This window comes from Kryptolebias marmoratus, linkage group LG12 (genome assembly GCF_001649575.2).
Source record: "Kryptolebias marmoratus isolate JLee-2015 linkage group LG12, ASM164957v2, whole genome shotgun sequence".
NCBI lineage: Eukaryota > Metazoa > Chordata > Actinopteri > Cyprinodontiformes > Rivulidae > Kryptolebias > Kryptolebias marmoratus.
In genome coordinates this window covers 7036446-7064205 of record NC_051441.1, presented here as the reverse complement: position 1 = coordinate 7064205, position 27760 = coordinate 7036446, and the positions used below count along the sequence as shown (strand labels likewise).

General features: G+C 37.6%; 2 protein-coding genes across 3 annotated transcripts in view; one reads left to right on the top strand and one right to left on the bottom strand.

Moving 5' to 3' along the window:
• Positions 1 to 4224, bottom strand: part of baiap3 (BAI1 associated protein 3) — a 35357-nt gene extending 31133 nt beyond the window's left edge. Inside the window, exons 1-2 of one of the 2 annotated variants that reach the window (XM_017429293.2) lie at positions 4031 to 4224; positions 2949 to 3014 (exon numbers count right to left, since the gene is read on the bottom strand). The gene's annotated coding sequence lies outside the window, so the exon portion shown is untranslated. The remainder of the gene's footprint in view (positions 1 to 2948; positions 3015 to 4030) is intronic. The other variant, XM_017429294.2, reaches the window with a different exon arrangement.
• Positions 4225 to 9327: 5103 nt separating this feature from the next.
• usp31 (ubiquitin specific peptidase 31) lies at positions 9328 to 26576 on the top strand. The gene is made up of 16 exons (XM_017429378.3): positions 9328 to 10389; positions 11297 to 11431; positions 11692 to 11786; positions 11865 to 11957; positions 12829 to 12964; positions 13242 to 13389; positions 13490 to 13670; positions 13812 to 13923; positions 14113 to 14207; positions 14942 to 15019; positions 16824 to 16953; positions 17382 to 17501; positions 17855 to 18080; positions 18166 to 18324; positions 19505 to 19657; positions 19895 to 26576. The coding sequence occupies exons 1-16, from the start codon at positions 9862 to 9864 to the stop codon at positions 21376 to 21378; spliced, it is 3873 nt and encodes a 1290-aa protein (XP_017284867.1). The 5' UTR covers positions 9328 to 9861; the 3' UTR covers positions 21379 to 26576.
• Positions 26577 to 27760: the final 1184 nt, after the last annotated feature.

Below are 27760 nucleotides of genomic sequence, written 5' to 3'. Positions count from 1 at the left end.
CTTTCCTTTCCTTTCCTTTACTGCTGAACGAAGGAGGCTCGGCTCCTCATTATAAAACACAAGCTCTCTCAAGATGCTTGTCTCACGACCAAAAACACAGCCTGAAAGCACGTTTTATTTTGGAGCGTTTGTAAAATGTGAATAGTTTGCTGTTCTTTGTTATGCCATATGTTATACGGATCAAAGGAAGTTGCTGCACTGCATAAATTACAGCAATTGCAAAACATCAGTGCTATTTTAAGACTCAACAAAACTAAACTGTCACTTCAGAAAAAGACCAGTTTGTTTATGGACTCTAACTCATTACAGCATTTACAATAGTTTTACACAAGCAGCGCTGAAAAAAAAAACCACTTTGTAAATATATCATTAACAATAAGAAAACAGGAGTATTGTGAGACTGTCAGGGAGAGAGAAATCTATTTATCTGACTTTATTACTTCAACACATGATCCAAAATCAAAATTGGCACTATGGCAGAACAGCAAACTTTTATAATTAAGAAGCTCTTCAAAACCAAATGTTTTGAACGGAGCTCGGGTCCTTTAAAGTGATGACAAACCTCCTTGAGTTGGCAAAGTGAGTCAAAATGAAATCCCCTGTTGTGTTGACTTCATATTTACTGTTATTTTATTGGCACAAGTGAAATCAAATGTACAAACTAAACAACCTAACGTGCACAAAATAACCATTACGAGCGAAACATTGTGTTTTATTAAACACAGCTTTGAAATAATAAGAAGAAAACAAGTGTGTGGTCAGTCCCAGGGGCTGCATGTTCTGGTAAAATGACTTATTATTAGATCAGCTAACCTAATTAGAACGTCTCACTTGAGATTATAACATTAAAGGGCATTTACACACAAATTCCCACATATTAATATAAATACCAACAATTATTGTTAGAAATCTGAGTTTGTGGGCATTAAACTCTCCCACAGGAGTGAGCACCACCCTCAAGCTGTGTTGCAGCTTTATTTATGTGTTTTTTTGTCACTGCAGGTGAACAACTGTTCAATGTTTCATGCTCCATCGAGTGACTCCTATTTACCACTGCTATGCTCTGTTCTTGACATCCTTAAAGGCTATGCATCTGTAATACCCGAGGCGTGTTTGCTCTTTTTTTTTTTCCTTCCTTCCCCAACTTCAAACAAAAGGTGTCTCGGGCCGGATAATACCTGCTCAGGGGTTCTATCATTGCCACCAACATGCGTGCAGGCTGGTGAGCACGGACTGTGACAGCTAACAGGCGCCGCAGAGCAGCTGTCTCCCAGGTGAACTCATTTCAATTACAAGGGTGGATTTCTCCCAGCTGGATTTCACACTGTCTCGGTCGTCAACTCATAGTGACAAAACGGGGCGACGTGCCGCCATCGATGGGGCATGGGCTGCCAAGGAAACACTGTCAAAGCTAAGTAAATGCCTTTCTCGCTACACTGGTGCCGAAGTCATGCCAGGGAGACACTTGCTTACCAGAGTCTCTCCTACGAGAGCCAATGAGCCCTGCAGCCAAAGTCGACTTGCTGATGGGGATGGAGTGTCTCTATGGTAACCGTGGAGGAAAAGGAGCGGGTAAATACAGGTAAATTCTACAAAGGCTGGGAAAAAGAGCCCACTCTTGATGTTATAATGTGTTCACCTAAATGCAGGGGTCATAATGATGGGTTTAACGGTCAAAACAGGCCAAAGTTATAACTAGAATACAGAAAAAAAATACATCCTCATCTGCATATCTTTCTAATCTGCCAGTGTCAGTCCTCGCAAAACTTAATTATGGCAATCAGACCTGAGAATATTTTGTATCCATACAATGTTTCTCTCGTGCAAGTAAATCAGAAGCAGGAAGGAAATAAAGAGAAGCAATTTATCAAGGTTGGCACAGTGTGCTCATGGATTATTAACAGCCTCAAATAAACACACGTCCTTGTGTGGGTTTTATTAATTTAACATCAATAAAATTAGGGCCACTGCATAATATTATATCACTCCCAAGTTTGTATTAAGAACATCATTTCATAAAGATGTCGGCAGAATGTAACAAGACTTTCAATTAAGTCCTCCATTTTCTCCCAACCTTTTTTAGCACACCAGCCAGAAGGCATATGCATTTAAATCATATCATAACCCTAGGAAGATTATCCTGCAGTGCTGCTGATGCTTCCTGATGAGCTTTAAGACAGAACAAAGAGCCTGATCATTGACCATTAATGTTATTATGGGGCAGGCCCTCGGGGACACGTGGGCTAAATAGATCAAGCTGTCAGGTCTGAGTCAAATCTTTAAAGAGCTTTCCGAGGGGAGTGATGGATGGATGTAAAAAACGTGTAGACATGATTGGGATCTATACTATATGTGCCTGTGGATAACACAAAATCCATAATCCAGCTAAAAACACAGTTCTGTTCCCAGTAGCTTATATTGTTCAGACACATGACAGGCACTTTAGCTTCAGAATTGATTGCCGGAGAAAATCCTGAGAATTGAAAGCTTTTGTAAAAGAGCGTCTGCTGCGGGGCCAAAAAGTGAAAAAAAAAAAAAATCACTGACAGTTGCAGACAAAATGTAAAACTTGTACAATGGCACAAATTCATGCTTATTATCGCACAGATAATAAATCCTTTGTCATCCTGATAACACTCCAGAAGTACCTCTACTGTCAAAAATAGCTGCCATTGAGTCTTTCTGCAAAAAGCAATAAAACCATCTCCAGAGTTTACACAAAAACATCAATCTGCACCTCCAAAACTGTAACAATGCGATGCTCTGAAGTCATACGGGCTGTAATTTAAGTTGAACGGCATTAGTACAACCTTTTCATCATGCCTCAGTTGTGTTCTGATGTTTTTATAAATGTCTTTTTTTTGTAATCAGAGTAATAACCACAGATTTACTCCATGTGTTAATGATTAATTAGTGAATGCATAATAATTAGTTTTAACTGAGCTGACCTGAATTTGCTTCTTAAGATGAGAGGAGGAAAGCCACACAGGCAATTGTAAACCAAGGATGATTTGCTGAAAAGAAAATGAAGAAAAACAGAAAAATACAAACATTTATAATAATTATATTCTGCACAGACCATAGCTTAATTTTTTATTAGTTTGCAGTTTCATTTACTTGATGAATAATGGAACATAGCACTTTTTATTACTCTTTTAATCAGCTCAACGTATAATCATTGTCAATAAAGGCAGCACAGGTAAATTAAAAGCGCTGAACTGCCGTGGCTGTCACTAGGGAAAAAAGACAGTTTGAGCAGAGATGGCTGTGTGTGTGTGTGTGTGTGTGTTTGTATTTGTGTATATGTGTGTGAGAGAGAAAACGACCCCCACAGGCTTCTCCAAGGTGCTTTTTCTAAAAATGAGCCAACAAAAGTGAACTCGAAGATGCTTTATAATCAGGACCAGAAGTTAAATAAACATGTCTTTAACCAAATTCTAGATCTCTGTGAATAAATTTTTCTAATTAATATCTCAAAATGACACACATCTAATAATAATAATAATAATAATAATAATTAATAATAATAAACTACATTTAAGACCATGCAGCCTGGTCTACCTGTTAGGGACTTTTCCTGCAGGGTGTATCATGTGCAGCTAAAATGTGCTTCTGATTTTTCAGTCTCTGTCAGTCATAGCTTTCTGATCAGATGCAAGATGTTTCCTGAACACAGAGGAAACTTCTGGCCATATTGCAGACATACAGTACAACAGATTTAGCACATTTCTGTCTCCCAGTTTGTGCACCACGTATGATTCCTGTGTTACAAAAGACCGCGAGCCTCATCATCTGTCATCAACATATTTCAGATATTCTTATATTCTATCAGTGCATCGGCAGAACTTTATCATTCCCCACATTTTTTTTTACTGGAATTATTTCAACTCCAGAAAATTCACATCAACAGGTGCCAAATGAGCATAATACATTGGAACTACAGTATGAGTGACACAACAGGTGTGTATTTTTGCTTGATTTATACTAAATGTGGTTTTTGATGCTGTTAAATGACAAAAATCCATCTTACCTGCGTCTCCAGACAGTTTTCCAGAATGAAATGTTTTTGCTGCTGCGTGTGTCAGAGTTCCTTGAATCAAAGCTCTGATCTCTGCAGCAGGACGTCGCTCCTTGCTGTGAACGTGACGTAGCCAACTTATGAAAAAACAACGTTTGGATCTTTTACTTAAGACAGACGACAGACAAAAGCTCATATTAGCCCCTCGAAACGCTTCCCCTCCGCTCCCCCGATGCTCGCCCAAATATGGTCATAGGAAGTGCCGCGACGCTTCACTGCCCCTCGCTACTGTCGGCGATTTCGGAACTACGATTTTCCCGCCATAAAAATGAAACCGTTATAAAATGCTACATGTACAGATGTGTTGACAACTTCATGCAGAAACCTTTCTTCAAAAACAGATGTGTACTGTTCATGTATTTGTTGTTGTTTACATGCTTGTTTATACCCTGTGTTTAAAATGCATCCAACATGTTTACGCAAGCAGCTCCTTTTACTTTTGCAAGTTTATAATATTTTTTTGTTTGTTTTTCTTCAGATTGTCACATTGGGCTTCAGTATGGAAGGCCATTTCTGCCAACCTAAAGAAAAAAGTCATAGTTATGAGATGCTATGGTATAATTATAAGATGCTAAGCCATAATTATGTGATACTAAGTCAGAATTATGAGATGCTAAGTCATAATTATGAGGAGTCCAGTCATCTGAAACTAAATTAGAATAATGAGATGATGTCATAGTTTAGGTTGTTAAGTCATAATAGTGCAATACTAAGTCATAGTTTTGAGATGCTAAGTCATAATTATGATATGCTAAGTTGTGCTTTTGAGATACCATTATAATTATGAGACAGTATGTCAAAAGTTCATTTGACATAAGTCTGACTTAGAGAGTTTTTATTATTATTATTATTATTTTGAAGTGGCAGAAATGGGCTTCCATAATTAGAAATTGCTTTCTGTGTCATTTAAGCCCTTCAAAACAGAGTAAGAGCTTTTTTTCTTTTTCTTTACATGTATATTTTGTATTTATTATATTTTTTATTGCCACAAATCAAGTTCATGTGCCTTTTTGAACTATTAGAATCCAATAAATAAACCTTTTTTCTGCTTCTAAAATTAGAGTTGTTTTTTTTTACATAAAACTAATTATACTTTTTAACTGTGAACATTGTTATTTTCACATGAATGTGTAACTGTTTATTTTTTTTACACCCCATGCCTCTGATTGGAATGATGGAATTAACGGAGTGTACCTGAAGGCATCATTTGACTGTTGCTGAGGGATGTCGCCGAGAAAAATCCTCACAGAGGCAGAGGGGAGCAAGTTGAGCTGTCAATCAAAATGTGATTCATGGGGTTTTCCTTTCATTTGCTTAATTAGCTCCTACTTTAGAAAAAAAAAAAAACTTAACCAGAGGGGAAAAAAATGGAAAAAATAACAAACAAGAGGGATAGTGCTTCTCAGACAAAGGGATCTCAGAATTTAATTCCAACAGAAATAATAAACATAATAGAAAGCAATAAACAAGACACCATATATCATTTAGGTCTTTTTCAAATATTGCTGTCACTGACACCAGTTTTGTCTATACTGTATGCTCTCAGGCTGAGTTTCATTAAATGATAATGATTAAATATTTTGAATAATCTTCGGCCCCTAACAACCTTTTCTCGCTCTTCCATTTGCTCATTAACATACATAAATGGAAAGGCATGTGCACGGATGCTTTAAATAGACATAAGGACATTAATTATATGCTTGCAGGTAGGATGAACCTCTCTCTAAAAAGGATTTCACACATGACCAGTGTGGCAGAAGGCGCAGGAAGGCGTCACCTCGTACTGATATTCATCAACATGCAGAAACTTAAAACCCATCTCAAAATATTATTACCGAGGATTTCAACAAGACTCAGTCCTCAGGCATTTATGTTGTTGCTGGGAATAAAATTTAAACTTCCTAAAGTGAGTAAAATTTGTTTATAAGTGCCAGGTCGCATTAAATAATAACTAATCTGTTCTGAGGAGAAACAATAATGAGTGTTGTATTAAATCCCTGCTGCAAACAGGAAGTAAAAAAATGAGTTTTAAAGCTATTTTGGCAGCTGAACACTGAAGATCATAAAAGCTTTATTCAAGAAAAATCCTTCACTGACTGTTTTTCTGCTCAAACCCCCCACTAATTAATACTTGATCCTTGGGTGGATGATTGTTTGAGGCTCTGAGTTTTTCCAGCAAAATGCCAATATACAGCGCCTCGAACAGAGGTCCTTTTCTTTTATGACTGATAAATCAGTGTCTGCAGAGATGCGAATGGGAGTAAATAATTTCTAAGAGTCTGACAAAGTCATCAATACACGAATTCAGAGATTTAATGCTTTATCAGATGCACTAATGAGAAAAAACCATAGACTTTTCTGCTTTTGAAACAGCTTGATATCATTTTAAAACCTCCAGCGAGATAAGGCAGGAGGCTGTTGAGTGATAACACACATGTGATCGTTTGCCTTGTTTCCATGGACACATCATTAGACAACTTCCCCAGCTGCTTCCAACTACTTGAAGTGTTGATGGCAAATAGCAAGAGAAGGATTTGTCCATAAAAACAAAAATGACTTTTTGAGTCATACTTAAGCAGAATGAAGTCTGACAGATTTGATAAGAACTGTGCATTTAGTGTGTAGATAGTCTTAAAGGTTAGTTAATCAATTCACATTGTTTTTTTACCCTATTTTATTGTCTGTAAGTAATGTTATTCTTATGAGAACATGAGTTTGATGAAGGCTAGTGCCATTCATTTTTTCTTATATTAAATCATACTTAAATTATCAAAGGAAGGTTTTAACATCTACTGTACTCATCATTTCGAGGTTTGAACACACGACCTTCATCCTTTGCTAGTCTTGATTTTAATCAAATTACCTTGTAAATTAAAATGGCAGACCGAAGCTGTGGAATGCTTTCAAGCACCTTGTTCACGATCCACTCAGGTTCCATTACTGTTAAATCCAGAATAACACACTCTACTCATCACAAGTGTCAGGTGGATGCAACAAGGTCAGCATGCATCTGATTCCAGTGGGTTTTATTATTTCTCTTTATTAATAAAAAAAATATGTACCTGCTCAGATTTGGCTCGTTTTGTTCCGGATGACTCACTGAGAAAAAAAAAATGGATTTGGGAGTACAAAAGCATTGCCATCCAGCTGAGGCGAGTTGTGAGAAGGTTGCCTGTGTGATTTCACTACAGAGCTGCAGCACAAATTTAAACAATTAGTATTTTAACAAACAGATTCGATTCCATCATTACTGCAAATAAAATGTCTGACACAGCTAAAAACAAACTAACAATGTAATGCAACACTACAAAAAAACTATACTGTTGGTAGCTACACACCAGCATGATAATAAGACAAGCCATCCTTTTCTTTTTTATGCATTTATGCCGCTGGTAATGCCTCTCAGATTTGTATTAGCATACCAAAACCAAATATGTACACACACACGCACACACACACACACAGACCACTCAGTTATTCACTCATTTATTTACTGTATTTGGAGATGTGAACAGCCAGTAAAAGCTCTTCCCTAGTTTTTTGTTTCATTTCCCAGGCTTGTTGTGCCTCCTTCAGGCAGACAAAAGAACTGAAAAAAAAAATCTGACACTGATTGTTTATTATAAACTATTATCTTTTTCATGTTTTACACTGGTGATGTTAAATAAAAATATGATCTCTTTTTGTTTGTTTGTTTTGCCTTAAGTAAAACATGAGCAAGCTTACAGTGATCCAATAATGATCATTTCAAAGACAAAACAATATCAGCCAAAAGCCTTGATTTTCTTAACAGAACAAACTGCAGTCTGATCTGAAATCATCCATCCTCCTGAAACTTGTTCTAAAACGTTCTAAAAGCAAACTGAACTATTAATATTGGGACCCAGAGACAACAGATGAAAAATAGCCTCTTGGCTTATTCTGGTTAATTAATGTGCATTGTCCCTATCATATAAATAAATCTAAATTCTTTCTGTCTTGTTAACTTTCTCTCTGTGATACTGAACATGTTCTATAGTTTCCTATAGCTGACAAAGATCTCTTGTAACTGTGTAATGTTTTATTCTGTTTGGTCTAAATTTTAAACCTTATTTTAGATTTATGTTGTTAAAGACCCACCTGAGGACAAACTATTGCTAATTAGCCTAGTCTATAAATGACTTAACACATGTCTTTATAAAAATAAACAATAAATAACATTAGATTAATTCATGTTTTTCCAAACTGTATAAGGTAATAATGATCCCATTTTTTCCCAACATTAGTGCTGATATTATCCTTTTTTTTGTTTATTGTAAAATAATCGTCCTTTGTCTCTCCTCTTCCTGTTGAATACAGCATAAATTATAAAAATTAAAACTGCTGAAGATATTTTCATTAGTCACAAGAAAAAATATCATATGTGTACTTAAACACATTAATAATGAGTCACTTACTTTGGATTAAGAATTCAAACAGTAAGCCAATAAAGAAAGTTATTTTTCTCATCACTAGGACATCTATGCAAATTACAGCCATCACTGATGAACTTTGTGAATTTTGTTATAATCATTATCGCTTGTTGCTGCTGAAGGAGAAGCCATAGCTTGTGCACGTCTGTGTTTTGGAGTCAACTCAATTCAAGATGCCTGCCACAGTAAGGCAATATTAATACACACAAAAGTGGTTAGAACTCTGTTAATTTTAAAGACACTGAGCTAAAATTTGCTGTGGTAGTAGCTGAGATTGATCCCCAACTTATATTCTAACCGTTGAGTGATCGTGCCAGATCTTTGTTCTGTCTCTCTGATAGCAAAACACCCCATAAACCATTGGGCAGATTTTAATGAAACTTTCATGAAATAATGCTTAGATGTACCTCCTTAACTTTTTAATTTTTGGAGACAACCTATTTCAGTATGTCCACAACAGGCAACTGACCTTATAAAATACAAAAAAGGCTATAATCCAGTCGATTTTCAAACTTTCTAAAATCTAGCGTGGTTGTAGATGAGAGTCATTCACATTCCAAAGCTGAGAATGTATGACCATTAAAGCTGTTATGATGCATAAATACGAACGAATTACTACAATATTTATTTAATGTTGCTCCTGAAAGTGTAACATTCATTGTTTTTTAGGGTGGGGTTGGAAATAAAAATGATTCCTTATTGTAAACAACTAAAGTAAATGTTTTTTTTTCAGTCAGACTGTAGTTCCCACCCCAGTCCGGTAGGTGGCGGTAGTCGGTTGTAAACAAAGATCTGCGCCGCTCGTTTGAAGCGGCAGAAGTAAACGAAGCTCGTCCAGTTTGCCCCGAACGTGCCTCTAGATGTGCTAAAAATGTGAGGAAATTACTTTTTTACCCATTGCTCATTTTGACCATCATTGCCTGCACGACATGGCGGAATATCAGTCCCAGTTGGAGTTTAATCTCCCGACCGGAAGGGACTGTCACTGTTTTTGTTGCTCGTGTTGTTGGAGCCTAGGCTAAATTAGCTAACGCTGCTGTTTTTTTTTGTGTTTTTTTTTACCTCAATGTCGGTTCGTTGCTGCGGGGCAGAAAACCGCTAAAACAACAAGGTAACTCAGAAGCAGAAATGCTGTGTGGGTTTAGGCCGAAACAACTCAGCTGAAATGTTATTCGTATCTACGGTTAGGAGCAGTTAGCACACTCGGTCGGTGTTTTCTGCGGGCAACTTTAACCAGTTAGCGTTAGTTATTACATGTTTTGAGATGGAGCAGCAGTCGGACAGTGAGGTGACCGTCGTTCAGCATCTGTCGGAGTGAAAAGGGAAACCATCATGTCTTGCAAAGCCGCAACCAAGGACAAGAAGTCGAGCTTCAGCAAGAAGCTGTTCAGGCGAAGCTCTGTCCGATCTGTGGGCAGTTTTATGAGCAAAGTCCTGAGGACGCTGACAGCCTTATCACACTTCGGATCTGAAGTGCAGACCGAGGACGACAAGGATGACGGAGGCTTCTCCACTTTTAAATCCGGAAACAAAGATGTTCCCATGGAGGATGGGGACCTGGGGGGGTTCCTGTCCGGGGAGAGAATCCCCGGCGTGTCGGGTCTGAAAAACCACGGGAATACCTGCTTCATGAACGCGATTCTGCAGTGCCTCAGCAACACCGAGCTCTTCGCCGAGTACCTCGTTTTGGAGCAGTATAAAGACGAGGAGCTGGGTGAGGACAACAAGCCAAAGACAAACGGTGTGCATCTGCAGAAGAAAGGGCCTCTGGCTAAAGGAGAAGTGACCGAGCAGCTGTCAGGACTTGTGAGAGCTTTGTGGACATTTGAGTATACACCTCAGCATAGCAGGGACTTTAAGGTAAGGATGAAAACATTGTAAACTGACACCTTTCAAATTAAGATTAGATGTCACAGCATGCTTTTAGATCTTCAAAACAATTGTTTGATTTATGATCAGAAAAAAATCCGTGCAGAACTATTGAGAGGTTCCTCATTTCTTTATATCTTGCTTCCAAGGAGCCAGACTTTCTTGTAACAAAGTTGTCATAATCAGTATTTCTCCAGGGTTTCAGAAAGTCTTTCAAAGTTTTCTTTGGACGCAGACTTCAGTCATTTTCAGTTTAGTTCATTGAGCCACTCAAACCCATTTAGATATAAAATGGATCCTAAAACTCAAGGGATGAACCAACTTTGAAAACAACACATTTTAAATTAGATATTTAGGCACGCTCCATTTTATTTAATTTTAAGATGTTCATCTGCTGTAAATAGTTTGTTTTAGAGCTTAAGACTTCTCCTCTTGTCCCCCACTTGTCCATTTTCCTAATTTTTAGGCACACACTGTAATATTCTGTCATGATCAGGTGCAAGTACTGGGCAGGAAAATAAAGCCTGGGAAATGATTGATTAAGACCACTTTAAGATTACAAAGAAGTCTGGCTGTTTGACAGCAACACATAAAGAAACCAAAGATGGTTTAAAATGTTTGCACAATACTGTACAAGCTGCAGATTATTAGCTACTTTTGTTGTTTGTGTGTAAAAAGTTAAGGAGGACTGTAATTTTGTGAAACATCCCGGTATGTCTTACAGGTGCACGCTTCATAAAAGCAGTTCTGCTGTATGCTAAGACCAAAACTACTGATACTGATGAACATACATGACTGAAATCTGTCATTAACTCAGATTTATTCTGTGACGTCTGAAGGTGAATAAATGAGAGGTTGCGTCAGAAGCTGTAGTACTGAACAATGTTATTTGTTGCAGAATGCTGTGTCAAAAAATGCCACGCAGTTTAAAGGGAACGCTCAGCACGATGCTCAAGAGTTTCTGCTGTGGTTGCTGGACAGAGTGCACGAGGACCTGAACACTACAAACCCCAACAGCAGACCTGCCATAAAGGTGAATCCATAAACCATTAGAGGGATAAGAACATCAGCTGAAGTTTAGTTTATGTTCCTTTTATTAATACTCACAAGTTTTAAATGTTTGTTGCCCATGAAGGTGTATCTAAATCCCATCATTCTTGTTTTTCTCTCAATCTAATCAATACTGAAGCACATGAAGGCATTGTTGCTTAAAAAATAACCTTATAAACTCAAAATGCCAGTGTAATTATCATGTATAAATGAGTCTAATTAAACCAGTTTGTGTCTCGTCAGCCACCTATTGAAGAAGATGACCAAAGCATAGAGGGGCCATCTCCTCCCCTCTCCGCTGGGTCTTTTGTACAGGAACTGTTTCAGGCGCAGTACAGGTAGGGCTCAGTACTCTCAGGGTTTGGCCACACTAGCTCTTGATCAGAGAATAATAGATTTCGTGTTTTCCCCTGCAGGTCTTCTCTTACCTGCCCACATTGTCAAAAACAGAGCAACACCTTTGATCCCTTCCTCTGTATCTCCTTACCGATCCCTCTGCCACACACACGGTGAGTTTCTCTTCACAGCTCTTTGATGAAACAGCTGGGAGTGACCAGTTTGCAAGTACTCGGGTTACAGGTTCTTACATGTTCCTGACTAACTAATGTCACTTAGCATGGTTGTTTTTTTTATCTTAAAAGGTACCTATAATTGCACACACTGCATTTAGGGTCTTCAAAGCTTTGGCATTTTTCCCCGAAGGTCAACCTCGGTGTGTGAGCGTGCATGTGTATGCGTTTTGACAAGTTTACAAGGGTGGGAAGCAAATATCAAGGTGTGCGGTTGTAAAAGGAAGAATGTAACCTGTTTTGGAAGGGGTGGGGGGGTTGGGTTGCAAGAGCATCAGGCAGGTCTGAAAGGAGCACATACCTTAGTTTCAAATAAAAACACAGTGATTGGTGAACATTCAGGGCAGAGAAGAGAAGAAAAAAACTATGTTAATTCAATCTGGTTGTTACGTTTTAGAGCACACAGTTTAAATTATGAGTCTTTCATTTCTTTTTAATTTATTCAGTCAAATAACAGACTATGGTAGATTTAAGCCACACCCTTTAATTAATTATTGAAAAACTTACTGCTTTTTGCCACTCGTGTTGCATTGCAGTTGTCCTTCATTGTTAGTAATGTAGGAGTGACAGAACAAAATGAGAAGATAGATGGAAAGGTTTTAAAACAAACAAAAAAAACCTTGGGAAATGTCAAATGTTTACATCCTGAAACAAGTAAATAAACAATGGAATTGTATTTAAATCATAGTAATTGATATATGCTTATTAGTGTTTTGAATATTTGTTCTCATTGCCACATACTGATAGAAATCAACATGGAAACAATATAAAATACAGATAACAGTTTTTTTAAATGTTCTTTTTTTGTTAGGCCCCTGTATGTGACGGTGGTCTACCAGGGGAAGTACTCCCACTGTATGAGGATCGGAGTCGCTGTCCCTCTCAAAAGTACAGTCTACCGCCTCAGAGATGCTGTGTCACGTGAAACCAAGATCCCAATGGACCAGGTGCTATTCCTGTCTGTTATCAGGGGCTGACACTGAGAGACTATATTACAGTCACAAGGCGTCAGCTCAGCGTTTGTAAAACCAGATCTACCTGCAGTCAGATAGTAATACTTCAGTCTAACACGTTTTTCCTGTAGCGCAGCTGCAACTCCGTATTAACACAATGAAAAAAATACACCGAAGGTTAATGTAACTGAGGCAATGCAGAAACTCTACATTATAATGAAAAATGCTGCGTTTTGCTCAGTGTGAAACTAAATCTTTCTCTCTCTCTAAGTTTGTTTTGACGGAAATGTACTACGACGGCTTCCATCGATCATTTTGTGACGACGATGATGATCTTAACATCATTCAGGAGAGCGATTCCATCTTTGCCTTTGAGACACCAGAGACCTTCAAACTGGAAAGCTTACGCACAAAAAGAGGTCATTTAGACATGTATATTATAAAATATAAAGTCTTTTCCACACTTGCACGATTGAACAGGAAAACTAACCTTTTTATTTGTGTGTTTTTCTTTTACAGGAAGCCTTCTGGCAAACCTGAACCACAATAATTTAAAGTACGGAGCAGAAATCAGCAGGACTCCATCCTTCATGCAGGGGGCTGTGACTCCTGTAACTGGATCACCCAATAAAAACTTAGGGCCAGAAAAAATGATCCTTTTAGTGTGTAACAGAGCATGTACTGGCCACCAGGCCAAAAGGTAACGCCACTTCTTCTATGGTGTTCTGTGATTTTACCTTAACTTGAGATACCCACAAAATACATGACCGGTTCGTGTTTTGATTTTCTACTAATTAAATAAGTTAGATTCTCATAAAGGCTGTACGTTATGTTTTGCAAGGTTTGGCCTGCCTTTTGTACTTTACATGGAGCGCACTGTGACCTGGGATGCTCTACAAAAAGAGATCCTGGAAAAAATGCGCCATCTCTTGAGGCCTGGGGTCTACATTCAGGTAAGAAGAGGAGCGTGCCTGCTTCATATATTAATTGCACCACCTTAGGAATCATCAGGCACTATTTGATAGGTAGATTGTTACTTTATTACAGATTCAAATACTGACAGTAATGAATAGAGTTGTTGCTAGCTAATAAATGAGTTAATTGAACCATTAACAGTGTTTTAACTTTCTGTAAACGTGTAGGTTGGACCGTTCAGTCTTCGGGTGGTTGGCGTTGTTGGTATTACCTACCTCCTTCCTCAAGATGAGAGACCACTGTGTCACCCAACTGTTGAAAGGTCCGTCCTGAGAATATTTAGTAACTTATTAGAAGTTGGACTTTTGTGCTAAAATGACTTTATAAAAATGCATTGAGTTTAATTTAAACTTGATAAAAAAAAGCAAAAACAAATCTTTGTTCTACCAAATAAATTTAAAACTAAACTAAAAAATTGGGCAGTTTTTTTGTAAATACAACAGTAATTTCTACAAAATACACAGCATTTATGAAATGGTTTGTCATCTAAACTGTGCTGTGTTTAAGTCCTAATTGTTATCTCAACACGCTCAGTAATAATTACAGAGATACGTGAAAGTGATATGGGTTAAGATAAAATCATTGTTTATCCAAAATGTACACAAAAGTAAAAGGTCTGGGAAGGAAACGGAGTTAACTCAGATAACATCAGACTTTCTTAATCTTGCAGTTCTGCCCTCTTCCTCCTGATTGGTTGAGGACGTGCCTAAACAGGATTTTAATTGTTTAGTGAAATGCCAGTTTAACTTGTTCTGCTAATCCATGTGATTATGCAAGAATAAGTCAAGAGTGTAAATCAAGTAAAAACAATTGACTATTTTGATCCAGATGAGTAAACTTGACCATTTTTAAGCTTTAAATGCAGCCAAAGACGTGTTGAAATGCACAACTTTAACTTTAAAAAGTTCTTGACTCAAGCTTAGATATAATAAATTAAATTTGTTAAAAAATACTTGTCAAAAGGACTTTTTCCCATTAATATTGTTCTTACTGCAGAGCATACAAGTCCTGTGGACAAGGGGGACCTCCACATGTGAAGATTGTGGTCGAGTGGGACAAAGAGACCAAGGACTAGTGAGTTAAAACAACTGTTTTAATTCTTCAAATAATGAGAAAAGATGCTGCAAGACTTCACTCCCTAACTGAGCCACTTTGTTACCTGGAAGCACTCGAAGCTTCACACATTTCCGTCACTTCATCTGTCACTGGAAACTGTTTTGCAGAATGGTAGACTTTCGGCAAAAAATTACGATGACTTATTCTGACAATTTAAAGTTTCTGAAAAGACTATAAGTTCAGCAGCACCTCAAACTTAAAGATTGTTTTATGGACGTAAACACAGTTAAGGACTTGTTGGTAAATTAAGTGTGATCCTTCAAACTATTTGACACAAAAACAAACTCAAAACAGATGTGCTTCCTATGAGACTGCTGTGGTTCTAAACCGAACAAATATCACAATCTGATGTTCCTCTGACACAATCAGACATGTCTGCTGTTTTTTTTATTTTTTTTTATCCAATCAGCCAAGTACTTTGTTGGATCTTTAACATGCATGCCTGTACTAGTCACATTGAAGTAATTACTTTTTACAGTTTTTATATAGATCAGTTTGTTTTGTTGGCACTTAGTTGTTGATGTTGGCTTTGACTGAACCCTCTTAGGGTTTCATACATGGGTGGAATATAATTTTTTTTATATAAATAATTAATTAAATTAGAATTAATTAAAATAATTAATTAAATTAGAATTAATTAAAAATAATTAATTAAATTAGAATAATTTAAAATAATTAATTAAATTAGAATTAATTAAAATAATTAATTAAATTAAAATTAATTAAAACAATTTTAATTAGATAATTAATTTTCCAACAACATCCAGTTCTCATCATGTCCTGTGAATTTGAAGACATTTGTTCTTTTTTTGCAAAAGTTACCAAGGGGGAACGAAATATTTCAGCCGTCTGAAATAATCGGTTCCCCCTCTAAAACATGGGACAAAAATGATTTACCAACAAGTCCTTAACTGTGTTTATTCCTCTCATCATGGACAACAAGTCCTGTGAATTTGAAGACATTTGTTCTTTTTTTGCAAAAGTTACCACAGGGTAACGAAATATTTCAGACGTCTGAAAAATAATCGGTTCCCCCTCGAAAACATGGGACAAAAATGATTTACCAAAAAGTCCTTAACTGTGTTTATTACTCTGGATTATGATATTATTAGCACATTTTATTTTTAAAAGAATTATGTTTTTTTTGTTTTTTTAATGAGAAATATTTGCCCCTCTAAACAATTCTGTTAATAGATAAGTCATTATTTATTTTAATTATTAATTGTTTTTGTCCACACATTGTCTATATTGTCCATAACAGAGTCTGTCTGTCTATCTATCACGCTAGCAAAACACTGGGTTAACTTTGACAAAAAAAGTTGTTTGACCTTTCACGGTCTCCGTAGTTCCCTTGCAGCGCGAGCACAGTGCGAGCACAGCGCGGCGGTTACGAGCGTTGAACATAAACACGCGCTTTTTGCCGCGTACGCGGCACAGAGACGCAGGGGGAACCGTATCTGATGGGGGGAACGCAGCTCGACAAATATTTACCCGCATTTGGCCAGTGGCGGGTGCTAATTTCCACCCCTGGTTTCATATATGTTTGTGCAAGTACTGAGCCCATACTAAGTGCTGCTGCACTGCTGGCTGTTAACAATAATGTAACAGCTGCATTTGTGTCGCACCTTTAGTAAATACATCAGCTAGCATAGTTACTGTAAGATAAAGTTCATTTAATTATAACAAAATACTGTCTTGTCATAAATCCTGTTATCCTTCCATAATTTTTCGGTAAAATGACTTCATCTTGATGCTCCTGTAGTTTGTTTGGACACACGGAGGAGGAGTATATTCCAGATGCTGAGAGTGTTTACCTGCACAGACAGCAGCACCATCAGCCACAGGCCTGCACGCTCGCTCAGTGCTTACAGCTCTACACTAAGGAAGAGCAGGTAACAAGCTGAATGAAAACAGACACTTAAATACTGGGCTGTGTGGTACATTTAAAGGCTTCAGCTCCATTCTGCCAGGACTTTGACAATCAAAATAAATCCTAAATTAGCCTTGCTATTAGTGGGATTATATCTGTCTTCTCCTCATCATTTTATTTTTTTTTGTCTGTTCATAGTTCAAAAAGCCTTTCAGTCACTGTGGTTTATCTGTGTTTTTGACTCCTAATGCTACGTTTCAAGCAGACTTGAGATTTGGAGCTGAGACGTGCGTATACTTTGTGGTTTAAGTTGCCTTGAAACTGCTGTCGAGGAGAGTGGAGAGAAACTAGTGGAAAATCAGGCCTCACCCTGTGTGAAGCTTATTTTAAAAGCAGTGTGGTTAAAACTTATTCTTCATAACTGCCTTCTGGGCTGTGTGTGTGTTTCAGCTGGCCCCAGACGATGCCTGGCGCTGTCCCCACTGCAAGCAGCTGCAGCAGGGCCGGATAAAGCTCAGCTTGTGGACGCTGCCGGATGTGCTTATACTGCATCTCAAGAGGTTCAGACAGGTATTTTGGATGTTCCAACAGTTTGAAATTAAAAGGAAGAAGCTGTTTGCTTTTAAAAAAAAAATATTATTTTTTTTGTTTATTTAGTTTGTGGGATTTGGAATGTGTCTCGAATGTCTGAGCATCTTGGTATTTGGAATAATTAGCTCTGTATTTTAACCAGATGCTATCTTTATGATTCTCGAGTCCCTGTTTTTTAATTGCTTCATAAAAATCACCATTTATATGGCACATTAACACACTGGAGGCTACTCTCCTGTTAAAGAGAGGAAAAAAGGATTTTAGTTTAGGTGGAGGGATGAAACAAAGATGGACAAAAATGTTTTCATAAATCAAACTTGTTTATAAACCAGGAGGGCGACCGGAGAGTGAAGATGCAGAACATGGTGAGGTTCCCACTGATGGGCATGGACATGGCTCCACATGTAGTCAAAAGAAGCCAGAGCAGCTGGAGTTTACCCTCACATTGGTCGCCATGGAGACGGTCCTACGGCCTTGGAAGAAACCCAGATGACTTCCTGTACGACCTGTATGCTGTGTGCAACCATCATGGCAACATGCACGGAGGCCACTACACTGGTAATTCAAACCACTTGTATGTGGAGATTAAGGTTTGAAAAGATGCCTGTTTGAAACTTTTGGTAATCTCAATTTGTGTTCACAGCTTACTGCAAAAACTCTATTGATGGTCAGTGGTACTGCTTTGATGACAGTGAGGTTTCACCAGTCGCAGATGATAATGTTTGTCAGCAGACAGCCTATATACTGTTCTATCAAAGGAGAACCGCTATTCCCTCCTGGTCGGCAAACAGCTCTGTTGCTGGTTAGTATCCATTATTGTTGTTATATATTTTCTGACTAAAATTGGTCAAATGTTAGATTTATTTAGTTAGTTTTCATTTATGTGTGTGTATAGTTTGCCACTTCTCAGCCATGTCTGAATATGATATATTGCTGGTTTTCTTCTGTAGATATCTTTTGATGTTCAGCAAATCAAACTGTCTAATGCAGTGGTTCCCACAGATTTTCTTCTGGTCACGCACATCGTTCAACAAGACATAAACATTTTGTTTTCAAACTCTATTGGAGTTTATTTCACACTTCAGGTTGCAACAAAACAAACTACAAACCATCTGTACGGTGAAACACTTTTGTGTAACAGGTTTTCTTTAGTTCTATATTGTAGAAGAGTATTCTTTGCTGTCAGTGTTATTTCAAACATATTTCTTTTTTTATTATTTGTAACAATATTCAACTTTGCTATAATCAATACATTTCAGAAAAAGCCTCTGTGCAAAATATGGTTAAAAACCTGTCCCCGTCAAAAACCTGTCCATTATGCAGTTTTTTTTTTCATTCATAGGGTTATAGGCTAGGGTTAGGGTCTCCTCAGGGTTTAAGGGGTTAGGGCCTTTTGGCCCTGTGCTAGGGTTAGGGTCTCCTCAGGGTTTGAGGGGTTTTGGGGTTAGGGCATTTCGGCTTTGGGCTAGGGTCAGTTGTTCCTAAAGATTTTCTTTTGGGCCCCCCTATGGATTACAATAAAATTCAATTGGGCACAGACGTCGCTCATCCTGACAAACACATATTTTGTTTACAAACTCTACTGAATTTTATTTTACACTTCACATTGCAACAAGACAATCTACATTATGCCTACTCAGGCACTGTTTTTTTTTTTCTTTCATTCATCCATACCGCTACTTGCACCCCACCTGCAAAGGCACTGTGCCCCCCCTAGTGGTCACGACCCACACTTTGGGAACCACTGGTCTAATGTAATATTGAAGTATTTATAGCCAATAGACTTATTTGATTAATAATAAAACACTTTTACATTCACCAACTTGTTTCTGATCACAATAATGTTTAATGGAAGGTATTTATGTCCAATGATTCTAACACAGTGAATCCCAAGTTGTTTACACATTATCATATTTAAAAACAATTGGAAATTGGTAGTTTTTTCGAGTTTAAAACTATGGTTGATCTCGTCTTTCCTACAGGTTCCACCAGTTCATCCCTGTGTGACCACTGGATTAACAGGTTGCCTGGCAGCAGACCTGCGAGCTTGGCCTCAGGAGCTTCCTCCAGACGCACCTCTCTGGCTTCGCTAGCTGAGTCAGTGGAGTTTCCTGTAGAGCGTAGTGAGGATGATGGTGAGGACAGAAGACAGAAATATTTCTCTTTGTCATTGGGAATCAATACAGCATTTATATGATAAACATTAAACAACTTGCATCATTAGGCAGCTTTATGCATATATTTAAATCTCTAGTTGCATAAAATATTAGTAGTTTTAATATTAAAATTGTTGCTACACATTGTTTATCTTTTGGTTTTGATTTTTTCTTCTTTAACAAAAAACCCTAACCCTAATGCTTCCATGTTTTTAGGAGGATTCTCTGTCCGTCCGTTTGTGAGAAGTATTCAGCGTCAGAGCTTGTCCTCCAGGTCATCTATTGCTAGTCCTTTAGTCTTCAGTGACAGTGGGTTAAAGCCTTCTTGGTCTCTCTCTGCCAAGTTGCAAATGAGATCCAACTCACCTTCACGTTTCTCCCTCGACTCCCGTTGTTCGCCTCCTCTGGAGAGGATCGGAGAGGCATGCGATGACAAAGTTTCCACCTCTTGTTTTGGCAGTTACAGTAGGCACGAGCGGTACTTTGGCAGCAGGACGCCTTTGTCCATGATGGAGAGCAACTTCAGTGACAATGACAACAACAAAAGATTCATTGACATGATGTACTGCAGGGCTCCCACTCCAGTAGAAAAGAAGAGCAACAAAAATGAAGCAACAGAAAACAACAACGAGATAACAGCTGTAGACCAAAACATGCTACCCACACAAGCTACCCCCTCCAAAGAGCAGAAACGAAAAAGTAGCATTGGAGGGTTTGCCGTTAAGGCCGAAAGCACAGGTCCCGCAAAAAGTTCCAGCAAAACAGAACAAGAAAAGACCTCCAAAAAACGGCTGTGCTATACCAATAAGACCCCTGCTTCAGATGCGTCTTCCAGTACACCTACAAAAAGCAAAAAGGTGAGCAGCATTAAAGAGAAGCCTGTAAACGCTAAGAAAAGCACCTCAACACCCAGTGGAACTCCCTCCAAAACAAAAGACTCTATTAAACCTGTCAAGGCAACACCACAACATAAGCCATGCGTTCGCTCTACACCTCAGTCCTCAGCTTCTCCCTCACCTACTGCAAAGAAGAATCTGAGTACTTCTGAGAAAAGCGCCACAGGCAGCCGGAAACGACTGGTAGAAAGGAGTTTCAGTCGAGACTCCATGCACACCAGCCCTCTGGTTGACAACCTTCGAGGCAGCTGTGCAGCTCGTTCCTCACTTTCCAAGAGTGGGGACGGGAAGTTTGAAAAGAGATCCGTGAGGAGCTCCAGCAGCAGTTCCTCCGTCACGAGCCTGCGCTCTCCCAGCGTGTCCACCAGAGACCTGCAGAGGAGCAGCAAATCTGAGGAGAAAGGGTTGTCCTTCTTCAAGAGTGCCCTTCGACAAAGAGAAAGTCGCCGGTCTGCTGATTTAGGGAAAAGCACCTTGCTCAACAAAAAGGCCTCAGAAAGGACATGCAAGCAGAATGGACAAGCTAAGGAGCTAGATGAGGATGAGCGAAAGACTGGAGACGCAGTGTCTTCACAAACAGAGACTTGTGAAGGTGAGTCAAAGTCAGTGAAACAGGAGTCTTCCAAACCCCCCAGCTCTCTCAGTCGCACCCTACTAAACGTCGGGAAGTCCAAGTCTTCCACCTCTGTTGTAAGTAGCAAGTCTCCCACCAATGGAAAGAAGCCTCTTGAAAGGATGGCGTCTTCCAGAAAGCTGTCATCAAGCATGCAATCTCCTGCACGAACAGCACAGAGGCCTCAGTGAGACATCTGTGGTAGATATATTCAGCAATCAAAATGCAGCTAATTACTTTGTGCCTAGACTTTCTGTTAGCACCAGATGTATTCGAGACACATTTTTTGATGTTATGGTTTTGTAAAGTAGCCCACGATGCGTACTGTTGTCTTTGAGTATTGGCGTTTACCTCAGAGGTTTGGCCAAAGTAAAGCTTCCTAAAATATTATTAGTTGTGGTGCACAACTAACTTCAGGTTCAAAAAGCTCACGTGACCAAATCACTTTGTGGAATCTTAAAATCAAGATTGGTTTAAGATACAGCAGCAGCATAAATAAAAAAAAATTAGGGTCAGAGAAATGATTTTTCAGTAAAAATGGTTGTTGGTGCTTACCCCTTTCTGGTCTTTTGAAAGTCATCAGCTGTTTTAACACAAACCATAACATCAAAATTAGCCTCTGATACTGAAACTGAGTTAATACATTCATCGACATGCACACAGATTTAAGAGTTTCATTCCAAAATGGTTTTGGCTAGACATGATTTGTTCTTGATTTCACTGAGGATTTTCAAACAAACTGAATTTTGTTCTTTTTTCCTTTTGTCCCCATGAATTAGTCAATAACGGTCTCAAGCATGTTTTAAGTCAAAAACATGAGAGGAAAAGCCTCAGTACTGTAAAAAACATGAGTAACTCAATACTAACTTTATTGAGAGTTAGGATTAGTATAAATGAATATAATGCTTCATGGCAGGCCCTGGACCAAAACAAAGGTTAGACCATGAGGAAGAGTTGCTCCCAAAATGTAGAAAGTTCTTGAACATTTTGAAACTTTAGTTTTTTTTTAAATACTCTTTTGATAGAAAAGTTTTTTTTTAAATGAAATGTTTATTGAAGTTACATATATTTTCTGTAACAAAAAAAAAAAAGATGATGTGTTTTGGAATGAAACCCTTTAAAATCAAGTTCTATAAATATCTTTAGATGTGTCCATACACATCGACAGGAAGTAACCTGTTTGTTTTTTGTTTCTCCATGAACAAGATGAGAATAATCTTAAGCGCCTTTCAATGCTGCACATGGGAACAAATAAGTCTTTAAATGTATGCATCACGGGTAGGAATGTTGTTTTGGAAGCACTTTGTACAGATAAAGTATGATAGGTAGATAATAATTGTTTCATGGTTTCAAGATATATTGTAGTCAAAGGCCTTAGACTTGAAGTTGTGAAAGGGTACATTCATCTCGATGTTTCAGGGGTCATTTTAGAGTCATTTCTCCTTAAATACACCTGGTGCTGGAACAGGACACTGCTCCACTGGCACTGATGTTTTTTAAACGATGACATTCAGAACTGTAACCACACGTTTCAGTGAGACAGGAAGCTGTTGGTGGTGTTTTATCGTAATCTTCTGCACCTCAGAGGAGATGCTACAGTCGTCCTTATGAGCCATTTGATTTACTATAATCCTCAAAGAGAAGTTGTCCAAATATGGACGTTTGTGCTGAGCGTTCTGAACCGTCAGAAAGTGAAACGCTCGGAGCAAAGTAAAGAGTAAAGGGTGGATTACTGTCACTGCAGCTGTCCTTGTTGGCCTTGTCTTATTCTGTTATTATTGTAAAACTGACCCACCTCTACCGGCAATACTCGCATCAGATACCAGCATCGGCTTTGTGTTCGAAGACTGAGTGTGGGTGAACGGCTAAAACTCGAGTCACAGAATCACTTTAAATCGACAGACGTTTTCTTTAAGATCTTAGTAAATCTTTGTATCAGTAGCATCTTTCAGGTTTACACTTCTCAGAATGTTTTTAGGAAACACCACCTCATTAAACAGCACTGTTTTATTTAAATGGCCTGTACGCGGGGTTAGATTTATAACTGGAATAGTAGCATTCCCCTTTCAGAAGCAAACTGGATCAGCACACATTCATAGTTTTGTATTATTATTTTCCCTTAAAGTTTCACAGCAGGGTGTTGACTAACGCTTCACCGTCAGGTTAAATTACTCTTTGATAAAACAAAATGAGTACAAGAGCCTTTTTTCAGCGTAGGCAAAAACGATGTCTGAAGTTTAACATTTCAAAAGGTTTCTCTCCAAAATAGGAAATCTGTTTCAGACATGATCTCTTCCTAAAACAGCAACGTTTTATTTAGGTATGTATCTGCTGGAATTATGATTTTTGTACTTTTTTATTTTTATTTTGTCTGAGCACTAATCACTTTACTAGCAGCCAGTTGGGTCACAGGCCATAGAAGTAAGACACATCGTGTTTAATGACGGTGGGTTTCCTGTAGCTACATTTTTACCATTTATCTTATCAGGAACACGTGCATGGCACTTTGCAATCAAAGCAGGACAAGTTTTTGTAGCTTCAGTTTGGTTTTCCTCTTCGTCTTTCTGCAGAGTCTGCAGTTGAGTTGTTGTCTGTTTGCATTTTAGAGCTCATCTTAATTCTTACTTATTCCCCATGTATGTAGTTGCCAGATAAGTAAAAAACAAACCAAACAAACAACTAATTTATTCATGTAACCAAAACCCAGTCATTGAGGTTGTGATGCTCCCTATTTTGGATACTTTTAGTTCATTAAGGAATGTAGATGGCTGTCTGACAATCTAAAACATAATATATATTATTCATGATGTATTCATAAAATGTAAATATAGATTAGAGATTTAGGTCACATCTTTTGGCCAAACTTTGACGGCCCCTTTTTCTTTTTAAGAATTGATACTAACAGCTTCAGGCTCTTCTTGTTTTCTACCCATTCTTACCACATTGCTGATATTGTTCGGTTTTTATTTTTTAATTTTTTAAATGCAAAGCAGAAAGAAACCCAGCAGATAGAGACTGACGGCAGGCAGCAAGTTCTGCAGAAATCTGAAAGAACTGTAATGTAATTCAAACGGCTGCCGTAAATGAAAGTCATGGTAATTATCAGAAGTTTATTATGAAAAAGAAACACAAGAAAAAAACGTTTTGGGATTTTTTTAAATTATTTTTTTTCCTTTTGTATCATCACCAATGTTGCCGTTCTTATTTTGTATCACATTTATTATCAGCAGTGCAATATTTATTTCACAAATGGAGTTAAAGGGCCAACTTTCAGAGGCTCCTAAGGCAGCTGTAGACCTGAACAGTACTTCATAATCAGCCATAACATTATGACCACTGGCACGCAACACTGCCAATTTTTTAAAATAAAAATTCAGTGTTCTGCTGAGGAAAATAAATAAATCAACCGGTTCTATTAACCTACTCAGAGAGCTGCAGCAGACCCCCGAACCCTCAGCAGGACCACATAGGGCCCACAGAGTTGTCCACCCTCAGGCCTTCTTTAGCCGTACCTGACCAATCAGAACTGATCCGGAGCTGGGTGGTCATAATGTTTTTACTGATTACTGTAAATCTATACAATGACTTCATACAGTTGGAGAAACTAAATCAATGCATTTATGATTGATTTTAGTTTCTGGCTTTCTGTCTTGGTCTCTAGCTTTTCGCAGTGCAGTGTATTAATTATTATTATTATTTTTATTATTAAATAGCTTTTTTGTAAACTTGTCAATGTACAAAACTTAAAATGAGGAATGCAGTATTGCATGAAAACACTAAATGCATGTATTTGATCAACTATGCAAGAATCTGCAGCTGTGTGACGTAGAAAGCAATGCATGGCTGGTGTTTCCCACCGCTTAATTTGCACATCACTCCCACATTTCTAAACTGTAACACCCAGAATACTTCATCCCTTTATTATTAAGCTTAAAAATCTTGTTTGTAAAAAAAAAACAAAAAAAAAATGCCTAATGGCAAAATGTTTTTAGCATTATTTTTGTCATTTCTCATCATTTTTTAATCTAATTTTTATAGGTGCTCCTACCAACCTGGTGGGTTTATTGTCTTTGTTGTTTAATATTTCCTGTTGCACACCAGCAGAGATAATACTATGGATGTGATGATCTTTATGTGGTTACTATGTAGACTCATTATCTATTGATGTATCGTGAAAAAGCCGCCTTCTATTTTACGTCTGTGGTCATTTTGTGTACCCTTGTTGCCATTTTGTCAAATGCATCAAAAATGTGGTTGGTTTCTAAAATACAAACTACAATAGAAATATATATATATATCAAAGTAGGTAAATGCAATAAATAGAGATAGTAAATTTAGTTTTGTAATACAGTATGTAACGAACAATAACATTCGATAATACAGTTAAGATTTATTTTTTTCTGAAACATTAGTGAAATTTTAATTGTCATTTTTTTCTAAACAGGGTTTTTGTTTATTTCTGACAGATTGATTAACAGCGCACCCTTTTTATGATCAGTTAGTCGGATCTGAAACGTGGATCACTTTAGTTGATAAAGCGCCTTCCAGCAGAAGCTAATTTAAGATGAAAAAATCCTGCTCAAACTTATTATTTTGACACAGCTGGTTCGTTCCGATGTTGCGATCTAAATCACAACAAGGTAAAACTGTTAAAGTTTGGATAGCATGCATCCTACGTGCGGAATGCATTTTACTGCAATAACTCTTGAAGCTGAAGGGCAGACATCCTGCAGATTTCAGGTTCTGCAGATTCTGAGACGCTTCAGAAATACAGCCTCGTGGCTTCTGAAGTGGAGAGCTTCGTAATGGAAACATTTGCAATGCTTTGGAGCTTTTTAGACTCGTTTTAAGACATAAACACTAAAAAAAAATGGAGGATTCAGAAACTCTGTAAGGCTTACAAGCCAAGCGAGGAAGCTGTGGATCGAATGAATGTCAGTCTCATTTTTTTAAAGCTATTGTAAAATTATATAATTCTCAATGCACCAAATGTCTCAATTTTTTTTTTTTTAACTTTCTAAAAATATATTTTAAGCATTTTGTAAAATTCAGTATATTGCACATTTTCTACATTTGTTTTTCTTTTAAAATCTTAATGCATTACTTGTTTCAGGTTAACTATTGTTAAAAGCTGCATTGTTTGAACAAAGTTTAATTTTATTTTGCATCACATTCCCTCTGTCAGCATTATGCCTGTTTATGTTTACTGTTTTTACGTTCAGTAGTTTCATAAAACTGTTTAATTCTGTTAATTTATTTTTATTTACTTTTTATATGTATTGTTTTTATCATATATGCACTTTTAATTTGTTTCTTTCAAAAGGATGAATGTGTATATACTTTGTTGGTCTATCCATGCAAGTACAAAATTAAAAATCAGTTGAAAATATTGTTGGTGTGTTTCTTGACTAAAGGTTTGCTTTTGTGTTGTTATATTTATTTCACCACTAGGGGGAGCCTTCCTCGCACAAATGAACCCACATATGGTCATTGTTTAACATGTAGAAGTTGAATTTCAGATGTAATTAAAGACTAACTGACAGCATTAAAATATTTATTATATGTTGTTAGTTTTTTGTTTTTTGCAGCTGTAATTGATGTTGGAGACACCTGCCATTTCAGTTTGAAGGTGTTAGTTTTCTAACATTTTCTAACAAATGGCGCACAATGTGCCTATAACATGCAAGCAGGGAACTCATCAAAGGTGTTGTGTTTTAAACGTTCCAATAAAGTTCCCCCTTTTTTTTCCCCCTTTTATCCAGTTTAGAACTACTGGGTTCGTGCATCCAAGTACAAGCACACAAATCTGCAGCTTATTGTCTTCTGACTGCAGGGAACGAGTGTTATCTGAGATCCCAAGGCTGAGCAAAACACGATGGGCTTTAAATTTCTGGACAGGGTTATTATTTCAGGCTTTTCCTGGTCATGTGATGTGGAGGTGCAGGAGCAGGGATGTGCAGATGCAAGCACGTCAGAGCTTAGACTTTTCTCAGAGAGAGTCCTAATTTAAATTCTCTCTCATGTCAGAGAAAAAAAGATATTGTAAAATGATGCAACTCTTAACAAATAACATGAGTTATTGATAATTCTTCTGGTACTCTTCAGTGAGGACTTGCAGTCTCTGACAAACTACACTGAGCCACTGCTGATTGATTTTATTATCACTTGCTGCTGAATGACAAGGCGGTGTAATAATGTTTAAGCCAAAAAAATAATTTAAGTGCTAACTCATTGAAAAAGATCTGTTTTTAAAACTCTGCCAACATTGGAGTCAACTCTTTGTTTGCAAAAATATCTCATGAACCACCGGATGGATTTTTAAATAAAACCTGCAGAAAACAGTGATTGGGTGTACATTTGCATTTGATTAAACTTTAGAGTCGACCCAATTCAAGATGGCCACCACAGCCAACTGACCTTATGAAAAACAAAAATGGCTGTTTTTAGGAAATGACTGTTTGCAGGCCACCTATAGACACTGCAGCCACGCATTGGTGATTTATTTTTTTGTTTGTTTTTGAAAGATTTATGTTAAAAAAAGTCATTTGATAATAAATACAGATCAAAATTCTT